Source organism: Spermophilus citellus (assembly GCF_964194105.1).
Source record: "Spermophilus citellus genome assembly, chromosome: 13".
Classification (NCBI taxonomy): domain Eukaryota; kingdom Metazoa; phylum Chordata; class Mammalia; order Rodentia; family Sciuridae; genus Spermophilus; species Spermophilus citellus.
Window position 1 is genome coordinate 76,693,046 of NC_138193.1, and position 16,487 is coordinate 76,709,532.

General features: G+C 37.0%; 1 protein-coding gene across 1 annotated transcript in view; it reads right to left on the bottom strand.

The window, feature by feature from the left end:
* Positions 1 to 15,927, bottom strand: part of GTF2A1L (general transcription factor IIA subunit 1 like) — an 83,995-nt gene extending 68,068 nt beyond the window's left edge. Inside the window, exons 1-4 of the mRNA XM_081264468.1 lie at positions 15,909 to 15,927; positions 6,350 to 6,575; positions 3,931 to 4,032; positions 3,583 to 3,706 (exon numbers count right to left, since the gene is read on the bottom strand). Coding sequence (XP_081120594.1) covers positions 3,583 to 3,706; positions 3,931 to 4,032; positions 6,350 to 6,370 — 247 coding nt within the window. The 5' untranslated portion in view covers positions 6,371 to 6,575; positions 15,909 to 15,927. The remainder of the gene's footprint in view (positions 1 to 3,582; positions 3,707 to 3,930; positions 4,033 to 6,349; positions 6,576 to 15,908) is intronic.
* Between the last annotated feature and the right edge of the window lie 560 nt (positions 15,928 to 16,487).

Sequence of the window (16,487 nt, forward strand, 5' to 3'; positions counted from 1 at the left end):
TTGGGAGAATATACACACAAACCATACATCTGATAAAGTGCTAATATCCAAAATATATTAAAGAGTTTAGGCAATTAAAGAGTCAGCAGAAAATAACCCAACTAAAAAATGAGCAAAAGAACCTAGATAGATATTTTTCTAAAGAGAAAATAAAAATGATCAACAAGTATATGAAAAGGTGCTCAGCATCACTAAACATCATAGAAATGCCCATCAAAACTATGAGACATTACCTACACCTGTAAGGATGGCTATTATCAAAAAGATGAGAGATTACAAGTATTGGTGAAGATTCAGAGAAAAGGGAATCTTTGTGATTGTTGATGACAATACAGAATGGTACAGCCACTGCAGAAAGCAGTACAGAGGCTCCTAAAGAAATTAATAATAGAACTACCATATAACCCAGCAAACCCTTCTTATGAATATATACCCAAAAGATATTAAATCACTACCTCATAAGTATCTGCACTTCCAAGTTCATTGCAGCATTATTCATAACAGCCAAGATGAAGTAATAACCAACATGTCCAATGATGGACAAATGGATCAAGAAAATGTAATTTATATACACAATGGATTATTGTTCAGCTTTCAAAAAGGAGATTCTGCCCTCTGTCACACAATAAGGATGAAAATGGAAGACTTTATGCTATGTGGAATAAGGCAGACACAAAGAAAAAGGTACTACATGATCTCACTCATATGCAGAATCTTAAAAAAAAAAAGTCAAAAGTCAAATACAAAATGGTAGAGAATAAAACAGTAGTTATCAAGGGCAGGGGAGCATGGAATAGGAAAATGTAGGTCCAAGAACACAAAGCAACAGAAACACGAGATCAATAAGTCTAAAGATCAGACGTACAACATTATGAGGGTTTACTTAATATTGTACCATGCTCAGGATTTTTGCTATGAAAAGAGTAGACTTTAGGTACACTTGCCACAATTTTTAGAAATGGAAAACTACTAAGATGATAGATATATTGATTTACAGAATTATATAACCTTTTCACTATATATATTCACACGTATCTCAAAACATGGTGTTCACCTTAAATATACACATATTTAAATTTAAAAAGACATGAGAACTCAGTTGTCTTATATTAAAGCAGACATTAACAAAATTGGCAGAAAAGTAAAACAATGCCACCTTACTAAAAATTTTTATTGTAAAAAGTTATTTTTCATATATATAAACAAATAATTGAATTTTTAAATAAATAAACCATTTTTTATTTCTTAGTTTTAATTCCAATCTTTTAATACATATTTACAATCCACATTTTAAAATGTTCCTTAGGGTCCTCAATTTTTAAGAATATAAAGGAGTCCTTTATAAATAATGTTGAGAACTAAAGATACAGGAAATTACTAAACAAATAAATAATGCAGTCAAAAATATGGTATAGCAAACAAGTTTTAAAGTGGAACAGAAAAAAAAGCAGATGACTTATTCAATTGTAGATTTAATTTGAACCTAGTATCAAAAGAAATGAAAAGATTGTAGAAGTTTAAGTTATATTAATCAGGCTTTTAAAAGCATACCATGAGAAGATACAATTAAGAAGTACTTAAATTTTATGAGACTATTTATTTCAAGAATCCTATTGTAGGGTACCAAGAAATGAAGACAGATAGGAACAAGGTCTATAATGCACTTTTAAAGGATACAGTAATTCCTCTTAAACCTCTTCATTATAAATCATGTAGAGGAGAATAAGGAGGAAAACTGTCTTATTTTAAATGTAATTATTTCTATTATTCTAACTCCTAAGACACAGAATAAGAATAGGTACAGAGTGAAAACTAGCTAGATATATTAGCTGCCAGACTATTTTGTGATTTAAATCACTGGTAATATTACCATCTTGTGGTAAAATGAAGTATTGCAATTTTGAATGACAAAGAACCCCTAAGGGGTTCACTATGCTTTTGAAAAAAGACAGTGAAGTATTTTCAGCCTGCCTATCCACCACACCCTCACATCAACCCCAAGCAAAAAGAACCTCCAGAGTTCTTTAATTTAAAAAAATAGAGATTAAAATAAAGAATGTTAAACAGCTAAAGGAAATGTTCTGACACCATAAAGGTAAAAATGAAACCACAGTCAAAAACCCAAAGATTGATGAAAACATTTCAGTGGTTCAACAATTACAACTGTCATGACTGGGAGACATCCTGGGGAGGGATACTGGCCAAATTATATTGTTATATTGTGTACATGTAATATGTAACAACAAATCCCACCATTATATACAATAAAAAAGAAGAGAAAAAAATCTATTATGACTAATACTTAAAGAAGAAAATTATATTTTGTAAGCACAGTATTAGATAAAACTTGTGTTTGGTAACTCAATTATTACTTTTTCATTTTTATAGGTTATAATTGCTGCCACACTTAAAGTCTCCCATTTTATAAGAGAAGAGTTCTAGCATCCTATTTTCTCTTCACCTTGGCCTATGTAATTTTCATGTGAATTTTCAAAAGCATGCAAGAACAATCTACTTATTATTGACAATCTAATCTGAATTCTACCCTCACTTCTTGCAGATACCACTCTATTGAATTTCAGCTAAACCAAATAAAATCTATTTACGTGTGTATATATATCCCATGAGTAAGATAAAGATTATAAGAATCAGAACTGAAAAGACAGATAGGATAATATCAATTTTACCGTTTATTACTTAGTCTTTCCCAACTCCAATTGGCATATATAGTATAAACAAATATTTCCCTTAAAAGCAAAGGTCTATTCAATCTAATGTATGAAATATGATATGTCAAGAGCTTTGTAATGTTGTGAACAACCAATAAAAAAAAAAAGAAGCCAAAAAAAAAAAAAAGCAAAGGTCTAGGTTCAATAAATTCGAGAATAAACATAAAATGCACATGGTCAATTTCTTGCCATTATTTTACATAATCAAAATAGTGAAGTAGCCTGAATAATCTCCATATTTTTTTCACTCTCCATTTTGCTTCCAATACAATAATTGATTACTAACAACAGACACAGAAAGTAAAAGGAACAAAGAGAATATAAAGCATGCAAACACCTTTCCCACTTTCCCTCTGCTACTTCAGCAATAATGGCTAGATTACTTCTACTGGACCCAATCAAATTCTCTGAAACAACCTGCGTATGCTCCAAGCTCAAGAACTATATAACTTGCTTCTCTAAAACAAGGTTTTGTCACCTTTATGAATTTATTATTTTTTAAAAAACTAGTTTGAGGGCTGGGGTTGTGGCTCAATGGTAGGGTGCTCGCCTAGCACACTTGAGGCACTGGGTTTGATCCTCAGAACCACATTAAAAAAAAATGAAATAAAGATATTGTGTATCCACCTACAACTAAAAAAGTAAATATTCTTTTAAAAAACTAGTTTGAATAACCAGAGTTTTCTTTCAATAATAACATGAAGTGATGATTTACACCATGTTCACTTAATGGAAATGATGTTGAGGTTTAAGTCATCTATACTTTAAGAACATTATCCTAATTAAAAAACATTATCAAAAGAGAATTAATTCTCAAGATGTAGAAAATACTAATTTAAAAACTTTATCCAACCTGTTGATGATTGCAATGTTTGATGCAAGCTGTGTGGCAACTGAAGGGTGAACAAAGGTGAATGGACGCTATTTCTGAAGAAGTCTTCTGTTGCTTTAGACTGCAAAACTTTGGTTTCCCAGAGCTGGAAAAAAAAAAAAATATATATATATATACAGATATATATATGTATATATATATGCTTTTTAAAAATCGGATATTTACTTCTATTTTTAAAGTTTTAAAATGGAATTTTCGGCTGATGGTACAATGGTTAAGTACTAAACTATAATTGATGGGTTATAACTACAATTATCAGTTTTTTTAAGTTGAAAACTACAAGAACAGAAACTTGTATTGTCCACAAACCTGTTTCAAGTCCTTTAAAACTTGTTCCTCTATACCTTCTTCAACAAATAGATCCCGCACTCCTTCAATTACATCTTCAATTACAGATCTGTAGAGTTTAGGCTACATAAAAGCAATTATTAAAGTTTTAAATTCTCAAGTTTGAATTACTTGCCTCTAAAAACATACAGTATATACTTTCTAATCTTATAGTTTAAAAAAAAAAGAAGCACTGGAAGGATTTTTACTAAGTATATGCCATTCCCAGTATATACTTAGCTTTTTATAAATTGTGCTAGCTTCAAAGCTTTAGTTCTAGCTGTAGCCCCCTTGTATCCCACCCCCATCTACAAGGCTGAACTACAAGAATACAATTGAGGTAATCTTATAAAGATAGATGATTATGGTTATGTTACTTGACTTCTGTGGCAGTATTTAACCTCCCCATTCCTTATAAAATGGAAATTAATTTAAGGCAGCTGGAAATTAAACTGTTTTCAATTTAACTTTTTCTCAAAGTAGCCACTATTAGTGAACTAGTAGAGTTCACTATATTATTTCCATAAATGTAAATAAACTTCATGTCTTAACACTGGGGAAATCAAAACCTGTCCTACTTTCAAATCCCACAAACCAAAAAAAAAGTGTGTATGCACACATGTGTGCACACACATATTTTGAACCCTTATCAAGTTAATAAACAACTGCACCAAAATGAATTTCCTAAACAAAAACTACAAAGGGCACTAACAACCTCACCCTTCTACAATGCATATTGTAGAAACAAAATAACATCCTAAAGTGTTTCCTAGTAAAAACATGCCATGAAATGAAATTAAGCAGATTCATACCCAGATTAAACATCATTTATGTCAACACAACAATGAACATGTGCAATAAACTTAGTCCTTCAAAGCTATGTAAAGTGTGTTCCACCCAGGTCTCCAATCCAAAATGGCAATTCTAAGTGCTGACAATACTGATCCAGTGGAAGTTCCACTGACAAGAAAAGGCATAACAGGAATTTAATTTAGTTGCTCTTGTCTCAAATTGCTTAATCAGGCCAAAATGAATACTGTGGCATTCTAGGATTACTTTTTCATACTTCCCATAAAATACTCTAAATACTCCTGTAAACTCCAAGAGAAGCTAAATTCTAAAATAATCCTTCTAAAGATCCAGGGTAAGCCTATGAATAGGCCAATCAGTAACATTTAAATAATATGTTATTCACAAGCATATTCATTAAGGCTAAGTGCCCTTAGATTGGTTGCTTCTTCTAAAACAGTCTACCCTTATAAAGGCATTCTAAAGGGGTGCTTCAGTGTTAATCCTAGCTAGTGTGATCACACTTAGAGCTAGAGGAAAAAATTCCTAGGGCTAAAAACATCTTTAAGATCTGCCCTCAGAGTATAACAGCAGCAGTCAAAAAGAAGCCATTAGACACAATTTTTCAAAAGCAAAATAGGTATTGAACGTAGTTTCTCTTCTAAGACTACATTTAGACGTCATACTGCTTTCCCTATCTACTATCTTTATTAAAACTATATATAATCCAGAAGTCCATCTTAACACCTCTGAAGGAAAACATGCACACCACCCTCTCCTTGGAGTTCACACTCAGGGAAATCATTTCACCCTGTAAACTTGTTTTCAAGTATAAGTGTTCTACATTTCTTAAAACAGTATCATAAAATGGATAGACACTAAAATAGCATGCCTCTAAAAATGGAACATTTAATTCTACTTATGTATACTTGGAATCATATTTGTCCCCTCCAAAAAAAAAAAAAAAAAAAAAAAACCCATCTGGATGAACACATTGTCTTTCAGGAAATGTGAAGTCTATTGATAATAAAGATGAATTCTTTTTTTTTCTTTAATTTAGGTTTTTAAGATTGATGGAGAGTCTCACAAGTGCCAGTCAGCCTGTGAATTCTGTGAGGTTCAGGTACTCTTCGAGGACACAAAGGCAATGTCTGAAGGTTGAACACTTCAGCGCGAAAGGGGCTAGAGAATGGGAAAAGGAAGACGATGGGGTGACAAGCCATATCGCATTACCTGTTATTTCATATTAGTAAATAACAGCTTGAATCGACAATGCCCGTAGCAAAATTAAAAATTAGACTACAAGTGAGCTTAGGAATTTTTAAACATACAGAAAATCCACAAGGCAGAGGGTGAGTTCGACCTCTAAACACGTAACCCTAACCTAGACAACCTCAACTTGGAGGAGGAGGACATCACTTCTTCCGGTTGGGCCAGGCCCGACTTCCGGCCAAACCACTGGCCCTTGTCAGCTTCCTCAACACAGAAGTGAGGAACAGGGTTTATGAAAGTGTATGGCTTATCACTGATGACTAAAGGGTGTGCAGGGTTCAACTACTGTGAACCGGTGTCCTAGGCCGCTCCCACGCGCAGAGCCGGCGGCCCTCCTTACCACTGGGTTGACGCAGGCCATGACAGCGGCTCCAGCGGGCCCTTCGCGCCTGCGCAGCACGGGATGTACCGCCCAGGGGCGCGCGGGCCGGTTTTGAACGGTGAGGAGAGAACGTTGCCACGCAACCTCGGAAAACGCCAAGGGCGGGGCACGGAAGAAGCTAAGCTCCGTGAGTGGAGCAGGGTTGATTGCAAGCGCTGTCTCTTCAGAGGAGAGGTTGGCCTGCCTGAGGAAGGACAGCTAAAATGAATGAATGGTTAGGTCGGGCCTTACCATCTTTAGGCTGTTCCCAAGACTCCAAAGGGCCTTTATTTCCTCTGTGAAATAAAGACCAAGAAAATAGGGACAATGCAGTGGTAGATCCCAGTTCCACTTGAGCTTTGAAGGAAGGGTGTGGCAAGAGATAAGAAGGGAGTTTAGTGATATCTGCTTTTACCAATTTTCATTCCCACCCCTAAACCCAGCTGAACTCCATATTGTTATTTTAAAATATAGCGAGAGCCATCAAGAGAATGGGCAGCAGCAACATCACCTGGGAACCTATTTAAAATGCAAAAGATCGAAGTCCATCCACACCCACTCAATCAGAAACTGGAGGGAGGGGCCCAGCATTCTGTAATTTTAACGTGCTTTCTGGGTGGTTTTAATGGACATTCAAATGAGACCCACTGTCTTCAGAGTCTCAACTTTGGTATACATTAAAATCATGTGAGGAGCTTTAAAAAAAAAAAAAGGTCTGGTGCCTACGCCTCACCCCAGAGTATCTGATTCTAAAATGCAACCAACGTTGAGAACCACTGTTTGAAGTCAGGTACCCAGTGGCATCCAGTCTCCTTTTTCTCAAGCAGAGGTCACTATCTTTTGACCTGCAATCATTTTCTCCATCTTCCGAAAGATTGAGCATATCATAAGGGGTATAGCTTACCTAGTTAAATGTAAATGTAAGCACAGACAACCTGGAGGGCTAGAAAAAGGAAGAAGTCATCGATTGCCACCACTCTACCTTTTAAACAGTCTTTCTAGCCTGAAGATAAGCCTTGACTTAACCAGATGGTTATTTGATGATTAAAAATCCTATTAGGTTTAAAAATTGGCTGTTTATTTATTTATCTGTAAATATAAGTGCAGTAGAGTATCCTCTACCACTCTGTATTTGCCTGCAACCAGGTACCTTAAGGTTGTGTGTTTCAAGCAGCTGGTTCATATGACCCCCTTAGAAGACTTTCATAAATTGAAAACTATTGGAAATTTATTTTACAAAAGCCAAGAAGCTTACATGGTAATTTTTGATGGTTATATCTCTACCTGGCAATTTGCAACTAGGAATATTCAAAGTGACTTATCTTTAACCCAAAATAGAAAAGCTAAAAGCAGACATTGATTCCTTCTATTATAAAATGCAATTAAATTATTCAAGCTGGGAAATAAGAAAGCTGAAAGGTCTCTTGTTTTCCATCTTCTTCATAGCAAGATTTTAAAATTTTATTCCTAAATGCATATGATTGGTAATCAGCTAACTTTTTGTGACTGCATACCATTTTGTTGTACTTTATTATATATTATCCCTTTCTCAGGGGTACACTGTGTATCATGCATATTTTTTAAATCAAATTTGGACGTTGGTGCTCATTATAAGTTGACTAGCAGTTGAATTACTATTGCTTAGTACACTCAGATTATAGAAAACTTATGCAATGTTAGCAAGAAATGTCAACAACTTTCTGTTTGTCTCTTGTGGTCTACCTGTATGGTCACTGGTAGGTTCAGTGGTATTTTCTTCTCAACAATAAATAATGACCATTAGAAGAGGAATGCTTTTGGGGCTGGGGATGTGGCTCAAGCGGTAGTGCGCCCGCCCGGCATGGGTGCGGCCCGGGTTCGATCCTCAGCACCACATATGAATAAAGATGTTGTTTCTGCCGAAAACTAAAATGTAAATAAACTATATAAAAAAAAAAGAAGAGGCATGCTTTAATCCAAGTTCACTGCGATCCAAGTTGCAAATCTGCTCTGAACCTTTGGTAGCCAGCTTCCAACATGGCTTCCAGTTGATCTTTGCCTTCTGGTATTCACCACCTAGTATCTTCCCCTCCCACCAATGGAATAAAGCAGAAGTAATGATACATCACTCCCAGATTTGTTATAAATGGCTGTAGGATCCCCCGCTCCCACCCACATCACTCAACTCTGGAGAACCCAGCTATTTTGGAAAAATTTGGTATTTCAGAACCAGTCACCAAAGACAGAGGTATCAAGAAGCTGAGGAAAGAGACAAATCCAGTCTTTGCAATTTAGGATGGGATTTATAGACAGATGCAAATCTTAGGCAACAGCAAGACAGAAGTATCTCTACACTCCGAGGCAGGAAAGGGTTTACATACTAAGCTAGACAAAGGGGAGCCATGGCCAGCTAGAATGTACCTAGACTTTCTCAAAAATTATTAACAGCACAAGCATGACACAAAATGCTCAGCTGTGGGAGGCAGTCTCACTGAATGACTGGCATTCTCCTTCCTGTGATCTGAAAAGGATCTGTTGGTCACTTTCATAGTAACCTGGTTATTGATTGCCCCAATCCTCGAAGTAGCAGAATGTGTCTTCAGACATAGGCGTGCCTTCCGCAGTCCCATGGGTTGAGCTATGCTCACCTGTTTCTTTGTGTGTCCCTTTCTGCCTTTAGGTGTGGCCTTCCTAGATGTCAGTCAATCTGCTGACAGAAGACATCATGAAGCTAGTCTCAACCCCCTGAAACCTGACCCCTTGCCTCATTTGAATGGCTTCTCCTCAATAAAAAGGTCAGCATGTGCTGGCTCTCTCTCTCTTTCTGCAGACCCTTAAATTCAGAGGAGCCGTCACAGGACCCCCAAAGAAAAAGGTTATCTCTGTCTCTTGTGTGGTTATTTCGCGCAGCCCAGTTCACCTGGAGTAACCCTGAGTGTTTTAGTCATGAGGAACATGACACTCGGCTCTCCTAATGATTTCATTTATCTCATTAGATTTGGAGTATATACTAGGGTCACACGGTGGGCAAAATGACAATTACAAATGATGATGGCTATAATCAGGTGAAGCTGGATCCCTACACCAACTGTCTTGCCACACTAACACTCAGGTAGCCTATGGAACTGAGACTCCAGCCCATAACCACACATATTAGAAACCTGCAAACAATCACTTGCATAACTTTGGATATGAATCCTTGCCCAGTTGAGCTACCACATGATTACAACACAGAATGGCAGCTGTATTGCATCCTTATGAGAGATCTTGAACCAGAACCACCCTCTAAGCATCTCCTAGATTTCTGATACCTAGAAGTCATTGGAAATTATGTTTGTCACCTTACGCAGTTAAGTGTTTGAGGTAATTTGTTATACAGTATGAGACAACTCATACAGGACCCATTATCCGGTTGAACTGTGACTATAGAAGGTTTGGTTTTCCCTATTTTAATCTCAGCATTTGAAGTTTCGTGAGTACCCTCTTTGGTCACAAGAGCATTTTAAAAGTATGAAAAGGAATCTTTATAGACTGATATTTGACAGCTTTGACCCAAGATTATCATGAAACAAGCAGATTTTTATAGTTATGAAATAATCACATTTCTTTTGTCAATTTTTCAAAGTCAGGGGGGAAGTGTGTTGCATGTACAAAGCATTTTTGATGCTAAAATTGAAATTTCAAAATCCCAGAGCCTCAGTGAGGCAATTTTACAGTGACTACTTTTTATGTTAGTAAATAGAGTATAAAAAGGGAATGCTAGGGTTTGTTCCTTCTTTGAGTACTTAGTTCTTAGAAATTACACTTGTACCAAGGCACGAAGCTCTCCTCCAGTCACCTGTCACAGATTAGAACATCAGATTTTCATTTTGTATGCTTTGCTTAGAAACCATAATATATATTTACTACATCATTGTATTGACACCAGATTTTGAAAATCTTAATAATCAGATTAATTTCTTTGCATTCTGTATATTCCCATTATTTTTGCCTTGAGGTTTCAGCAATACTATTCCAAAAAGTAAAGAAACCATTTCATGATGCTTTAATGTGTAAAAAGTCCATATCTATGAAGTCCTTTTCTTGGATAACAATGTAAAAAAATAGATATTTTAGAGACAGCCCATTATCTTTTCCATATTAAACTTAATAACCAAGCACAGGGTGTTTCAGTATAGATTCTAAATAATAAATTTATCTATAATGAAAAATAGGAGTTAGTCTTTGGGCATATGGCTTAAGGCAGGAAATATTCATAATTAGTTTTTTAACATTTTGCAACTGATGCATTAAGCCTAGCAGTATTGTGTTTCTCTGCCTCTGCTTCATCCCTCACATTTTCCAGGAAATGAAAATCCAGATAATCTTTGCCTCCCCTTGTAACTTTGAAGTGGTTGCATGTTGGCAGTTCTGGTTTATTTATATGCTGCACTTTTATAACATTTCCCATTTTCTAATACAACTCCAGAATCAACTGGCACAATCTGAACATCTGACACTTTTCCACCATGATGAATCCCTCCCTGCACCCCAACAGGATTTCAGTTGAAACAACCATATGACACAATGCTATGGCCAACTGGTGACCTTATCACACAATGGACCTCTGTTGGTGAGCACATCACTGAATTTCAAAATGCTTTAATATTCAGAAGACGTATACATTGTGTATATATGTAAGTTGCTGATAATAATTAACTCATAGAACATATGCAAAATTATTTTAAACAGTTTTCCTGTCCCTATTTTTCTACATTCTCATCAGTGTCTTATTAAGGTTTCAATAACTTCCTAGATAAGAAATGATTCCATTTTCATTTCTTAATCATAATGTGTATAATTATACATGAACATGATGTATTAGAAAGAATAATGTTCATTGTCTCCAATTAATTCTCCAGCCTAAATTTCCACTTAGAGAAGATTGAAATAATGACCAACAATTTCAGCTGAATCCTCTGATCTGGAGAGAACCAACCAGCTTTGTTCTCACAATAACTGTACTTTTCTGTTTTCCTAATTTGTCTCATTTTGTAAGAGGTAAATAGCAATATCTTAAATATTCTGCATTGTTGCCTTAGGTGCTTCAGTATCCGGACGGGCAGAGACAACACAGAATAGATGTACTTCTTCCTAATCCTTGTCTGAGATCATTGTTGATCCTTCAGCTAAGAATATATAAAAATTCTGGATATTCCATATAAAACAAATATAAGAAGACTCTTAAAGATGGAAAGAAGCAGACAGACCAGTGAGGGACCCTGCAACGCCAGACTGACACAGCAGTGATTCCCTAGTTTTCTTTTTTGCTTCATAAATCCCTGATGGAGTTGAAGAAGCTGGCAACCTGGGAACCGCCAGTGATCTCAGACAAGAAAAGCCTCAACAAAAGCCTGATGTCTCAGGGGCTGGGGATGTGGCTCAAGCGGTAGCGCGCTCGCCTGGCATGCGTGCGGCCTGGGTTCGATCCTCAGCACCACATACAAATAAAGATGTTGTGTCCGCCAAAAACTAAAAAAAAAAAAATAAATATTAAAAAAATTCTCTCTCTAAAAAAAAAAAAAAAAAAAAAAAAAAAGCCTGATGTCTCAAGTCAAAGGACCAAGAGAAAAGCATTAAGAGAGAAAACTAATACAGTAACTACTCGACTTCACAGCCCACTACCACCCTTGTCACTCCTGCTTGTAATTGTGTTTTCTTTTGGCTTAGAAGTGGGCAATGTTGTGTTTCCATGAGTTACAGTACAGCATGATTTGTACAGTCCCATTTGTTTCCTATGTTGTAGTACCTAGCATCATCCTGGCCACATAAGAAGTTCCTAACAAACCCCTGTTTGTGTGTGTGTGTGTGTGTGTCTGCACACCCATTTATGGGGGTGAACTAGTCATTCCTTATCTGAATGTTTTCCATTCAAGGTTGCATTTTATCCTTATATAGACAAGTGAAGGAAATCAAGTACCTAGTGTTGTTTCAAGCACAAGGAAGAAAAACCCTGCGGCTACATAATGGTTCCAGATATCTCTAACAGAGACAGTTGAGAAATAACACTTTATCAGATGTTGGGAATTAAATGAGAAAACGTGGTCCCTGGCATATAGTAGGTGCTTAAAAGCTAAGTGTATGGCTTCCATGTTGAGAGCCACAGCCAAAGGGACCCCAGCAAACTTTCAGACTGCCAGACAATGATTGGCTCACAGTGGCCCTAGCAACTTCTAGCTGATTGGCTCCTCTGCGGTGATGCTCATTGGGCTGTTTCCCCACCCTTTCAGACTATGGAGCTGCTCATTGGGGGACTTTTTGGCTCCGCCCACGCGACCCAGCCAATTGGCCTCAAGAGCAGGAGGAGTGGGGGAGGTAGAGAGGCTTGTGGGAAGCAGGTGGTGGCAGTTGGGCTCTGAAGGTTTTCCTGAGGAGCTGTTTTGTTTGGCGTGTGTGGTTCTAAAAATAAAGTTTGTTTCTTTTGACAAGTGGCTCCTGAATGCTTTTTGAATGCTTCTGAATGCGGCAGTTCTCCACATTCAGAAGCATTCAAAAACAAGACTAAATCAAATTTTGAAACAAACATTTTAATCTTTTCAATCCCTTGAGGATATATATATATGTGTGTGTGTGTGTGTGTGTGTGTGTGTGTTTATTAAGAAAAATACATTTGTAACCATAAGTGTGATGTTTTAATTCCTTGAGGACTGATGAAATTCTCTATATGCTCCCTAAGTACCTAGCATAGTACCTCCAATCTGTAAAGCATTCATTAAATATTATGATTTGAATTTATTGTTACCCAGTTACAAAATGGAGTTTCTGGCCTATGCATGGGGAATGATTAGAGACTACCATGCAACCATTCTTGGGGGAAGTAGTGCATTGATCTAAATCCACCCTACCATTCATTCATATGACATTTTTAATTCAAGACATAGCTGCCTAAACTCCAGCCAAGGGAGCAGCCCCACACTACCAGCTTTGTTTCTACCACCACCTATTATTACCCTTGTATATGAGCTTCTTCCCAGAAAATGGGAAATCACAATGGGCAGAGCCACTCTAATCAATGTCCCAGACAGGGTGAGGTGGGAAAAAAATGTTAGTAATTACAATATAATGGGATTAGTAGTAAAAATGACATATGAGGAGTCCCTCACCTGAATGGGAGGCCCAGGCAAGGCTTCCTAGGACCTCTCAACTGAGATCTATAGGACATAAGGGCCAAAGGAAGGAGGCAAGAAAGATTGTTCCAGGAAAGGACATTGTATTAAAGCCTGAGGCCTGATGACAGAATGGGTCTGAGGAATGAGAGCAGTTCAGCTTGGCCAGGACAGAGAACAAGGCAAGCTGGAGTGAAAGCGGAGGCTGTCTGGTAAGCCAGTGCCAGATAATGTGTTCCTCATCACAGACAGCAGCATGAAGGCTAGGTGGGAGGATGGCCACAGTGAAGACAGAGACACGCTTAAAGGTCTGGAGGTATGGACGAGTAAGCAACACTGTTAGAAAAACCTGCAGCAGAAGCAACATCAGAGTGGAAAGACAGCAAGGTCTAAATGACTGGCACTCGATTATATGAAGCAAGAAGGGAGAGAGGGGGAAGCCTCCAAGATCTTTGTGGAGATACAGGGAGAAGGGGCTGGGGCATCTCCCGATAGAGGAAAAGGCAATAAAAAGAGGACTATGAGCACCATCTAGCTCACAATCCTACCCAAGGCCATCTCTGATCCCAGAGCAAGTTTAATATAGAATTTGTCCTTTTCCACAATGAATTCTTAGCAAGGCCTTTAAAAAGTGTTTCAGAATATCTCAAAATTATCCACTGGAGAGACAGGCTCTTGGCATTTAACAATGCCACTGTTCAGAGATGCTCTTTCCTTGTCCTTTTCATGGCACTTGAGGACCTTTGGGTGGAATTCTCTCTGAACAGTGTGAAAATATCAAAATAAAACTCCACAGGAAAAGGACAAGCATAGCAACTAGGTGTCATCTCCGACCCCCACGCAGCCACTCAAGATCTGCAGCATCTCAGAGATGAGAAGCAGAAAAGGAGACTGAATTCTAGAGTATTCACAAGTGGGTTTCCCAAATCAGAGCTACCTTATCATGTATTCCATTAGAAGGGATTGATACTCTTAGTTGCAAAGTCCCAAGAACGTCCTTGTTTGGGTCAGTACAGTTGATATTTGAACACTAATACCAGTAAAGAGCATGTACCAGAAGATATGATCAAAGATTTCAAGAAAATAAAACTAAAATCTGTTGATCATAAAGGATTCTTAAAGAAATAGGACTCTTACTGTCAATGGGACATGTAGAAAGTCTCTGAATCCAGTTCTACTTCTAGAAAAAAAAATGAAGGAATAATACTTTGAATATATAGGACTGTACCCTACACCTGTGCCCATATTACTTGTCTTTCACCCACTACAGTGTTGAACTGTTAGTTTGGGGATTTTGGTTTTTTATTTTTTTACCTAAGGCAGCCCCTCCATTAGCAGTCTTGGGTCCCACCTCCTCTTGTCTACTTACAGAGATAGTCCTAGAAATTGTCTCACTCTCTCCTTTGTGTGATTAGTTTTCCTTTTACTACTAGAACACTGCTAATAGGCATAAATATCTACAATCCAGTGGTTTACCAAGATGGGAGTGTGGGCTGTTAGCTCCAAGTACAGGCCATACCAGGTGTGTTGTTGAGAATTTAAACACAATAATGAAACAACAAAGTCAGTCTGCATTTGATTATCAGCACACACACACAATCCTAAGAAGTGTCCACAATAAAACACTCACCACCCCCCATTCAATTTATTACCTTACATTCTAAATAATTGGCACAATTACTATTGGGTTTTAATAATGCATATCAAAGATGAATATATTTTAATTTCTTAACATTGAATAAACATTATACTTACATGGAAGTTAATTTGGAGAACTCCAAATTATCCAGTTGGATCCCTGATACACACAGACTCAAATATATGTATTCACTTTGGGAAATCATAATGGGCCAGAATTTTTCAAACTTGTTTCACATGCAGTTTGTGTCTCCATCCTTCTCGGTAATACATATTCTTGGATTTAAGCCATGGATTCATAATAAGCAGTTATTGTAAAGATAAAGAAATAGAACTGAGTTCATTTCAATTCTGTCATTCCATGTGGACATGTCAAGTTTTTATTTGTGCTTTTAAATTTAGAAGAATAAAATAAAAAATAAAAAGAATTACAAGATATTATATCTTTGGAAAGTTTTGTTCGGTCACTTTGTACATTAAGTACTTAGTGTGCAGAGAAATAATATTTTAAATTTGAAGTTTATTCTTCTATTTTAATTGTAATAATTATTATTATGTATCTTTTAATGACTCCAAATACTTATATAGTTTGTTATGTGAGTGAGATTTTGCTTTGACAAGAATTTGGGGTGTACATCCCCTCCCTTTATAGATATTATGTCACACCTTATCAAACCCCGTATGTGAAATACTGACCTCAACTACTGGCCTACACAATACACATACACCTAAGAATCTGACAGTTGCTTTGAGAGCTTAGTTTGTGGCCAAGTTACCTTCCTTCAGTCACTTCTCTGAAGATGGATGATAAAGAGCTAAAGTTAAGTGTGAACCCTGGGTTAGATCCCAAGAGACAGAGAGCTGAAATTAAGGCAGGGACATACCCAGTTAGCCTTTGGGTTAATCTCAGAAGCTTCACCAGCACTTGTATATGGCGGGCCCCTAGATATCTTCACAGATCTTCACAGTTCTCCATGTTGGACGCCATCTCTCTAGAAAGCCTCTCTTCTAAAAAGGGATACCTCACACTGCACTTAGGTTTTACTTTCCACAGAGGCCTGCTTCCAACCTAACTGAGCAACTAGACTCTAATAATTTTGGAACTCACTATGTGATTAATGTGCCTCACCTCTCAATGTGTCCCTGATGGGATTTAGTCTCACTATTCAACCCCTCTTTAAGCATTGTAATCCTAAGGAGAAATCATCTTTGTGTTTCAATAAATTATATGATTCATAAATCCTACTTTGACCAGCTCCTTATTTTAATCATAAAAGCAGTCTTATAACTAAACAGTAAGTCAAGAAAATAGAATATTACATTAGTAGTTGCTTAATTTCTGCCTTCTGCAGGTA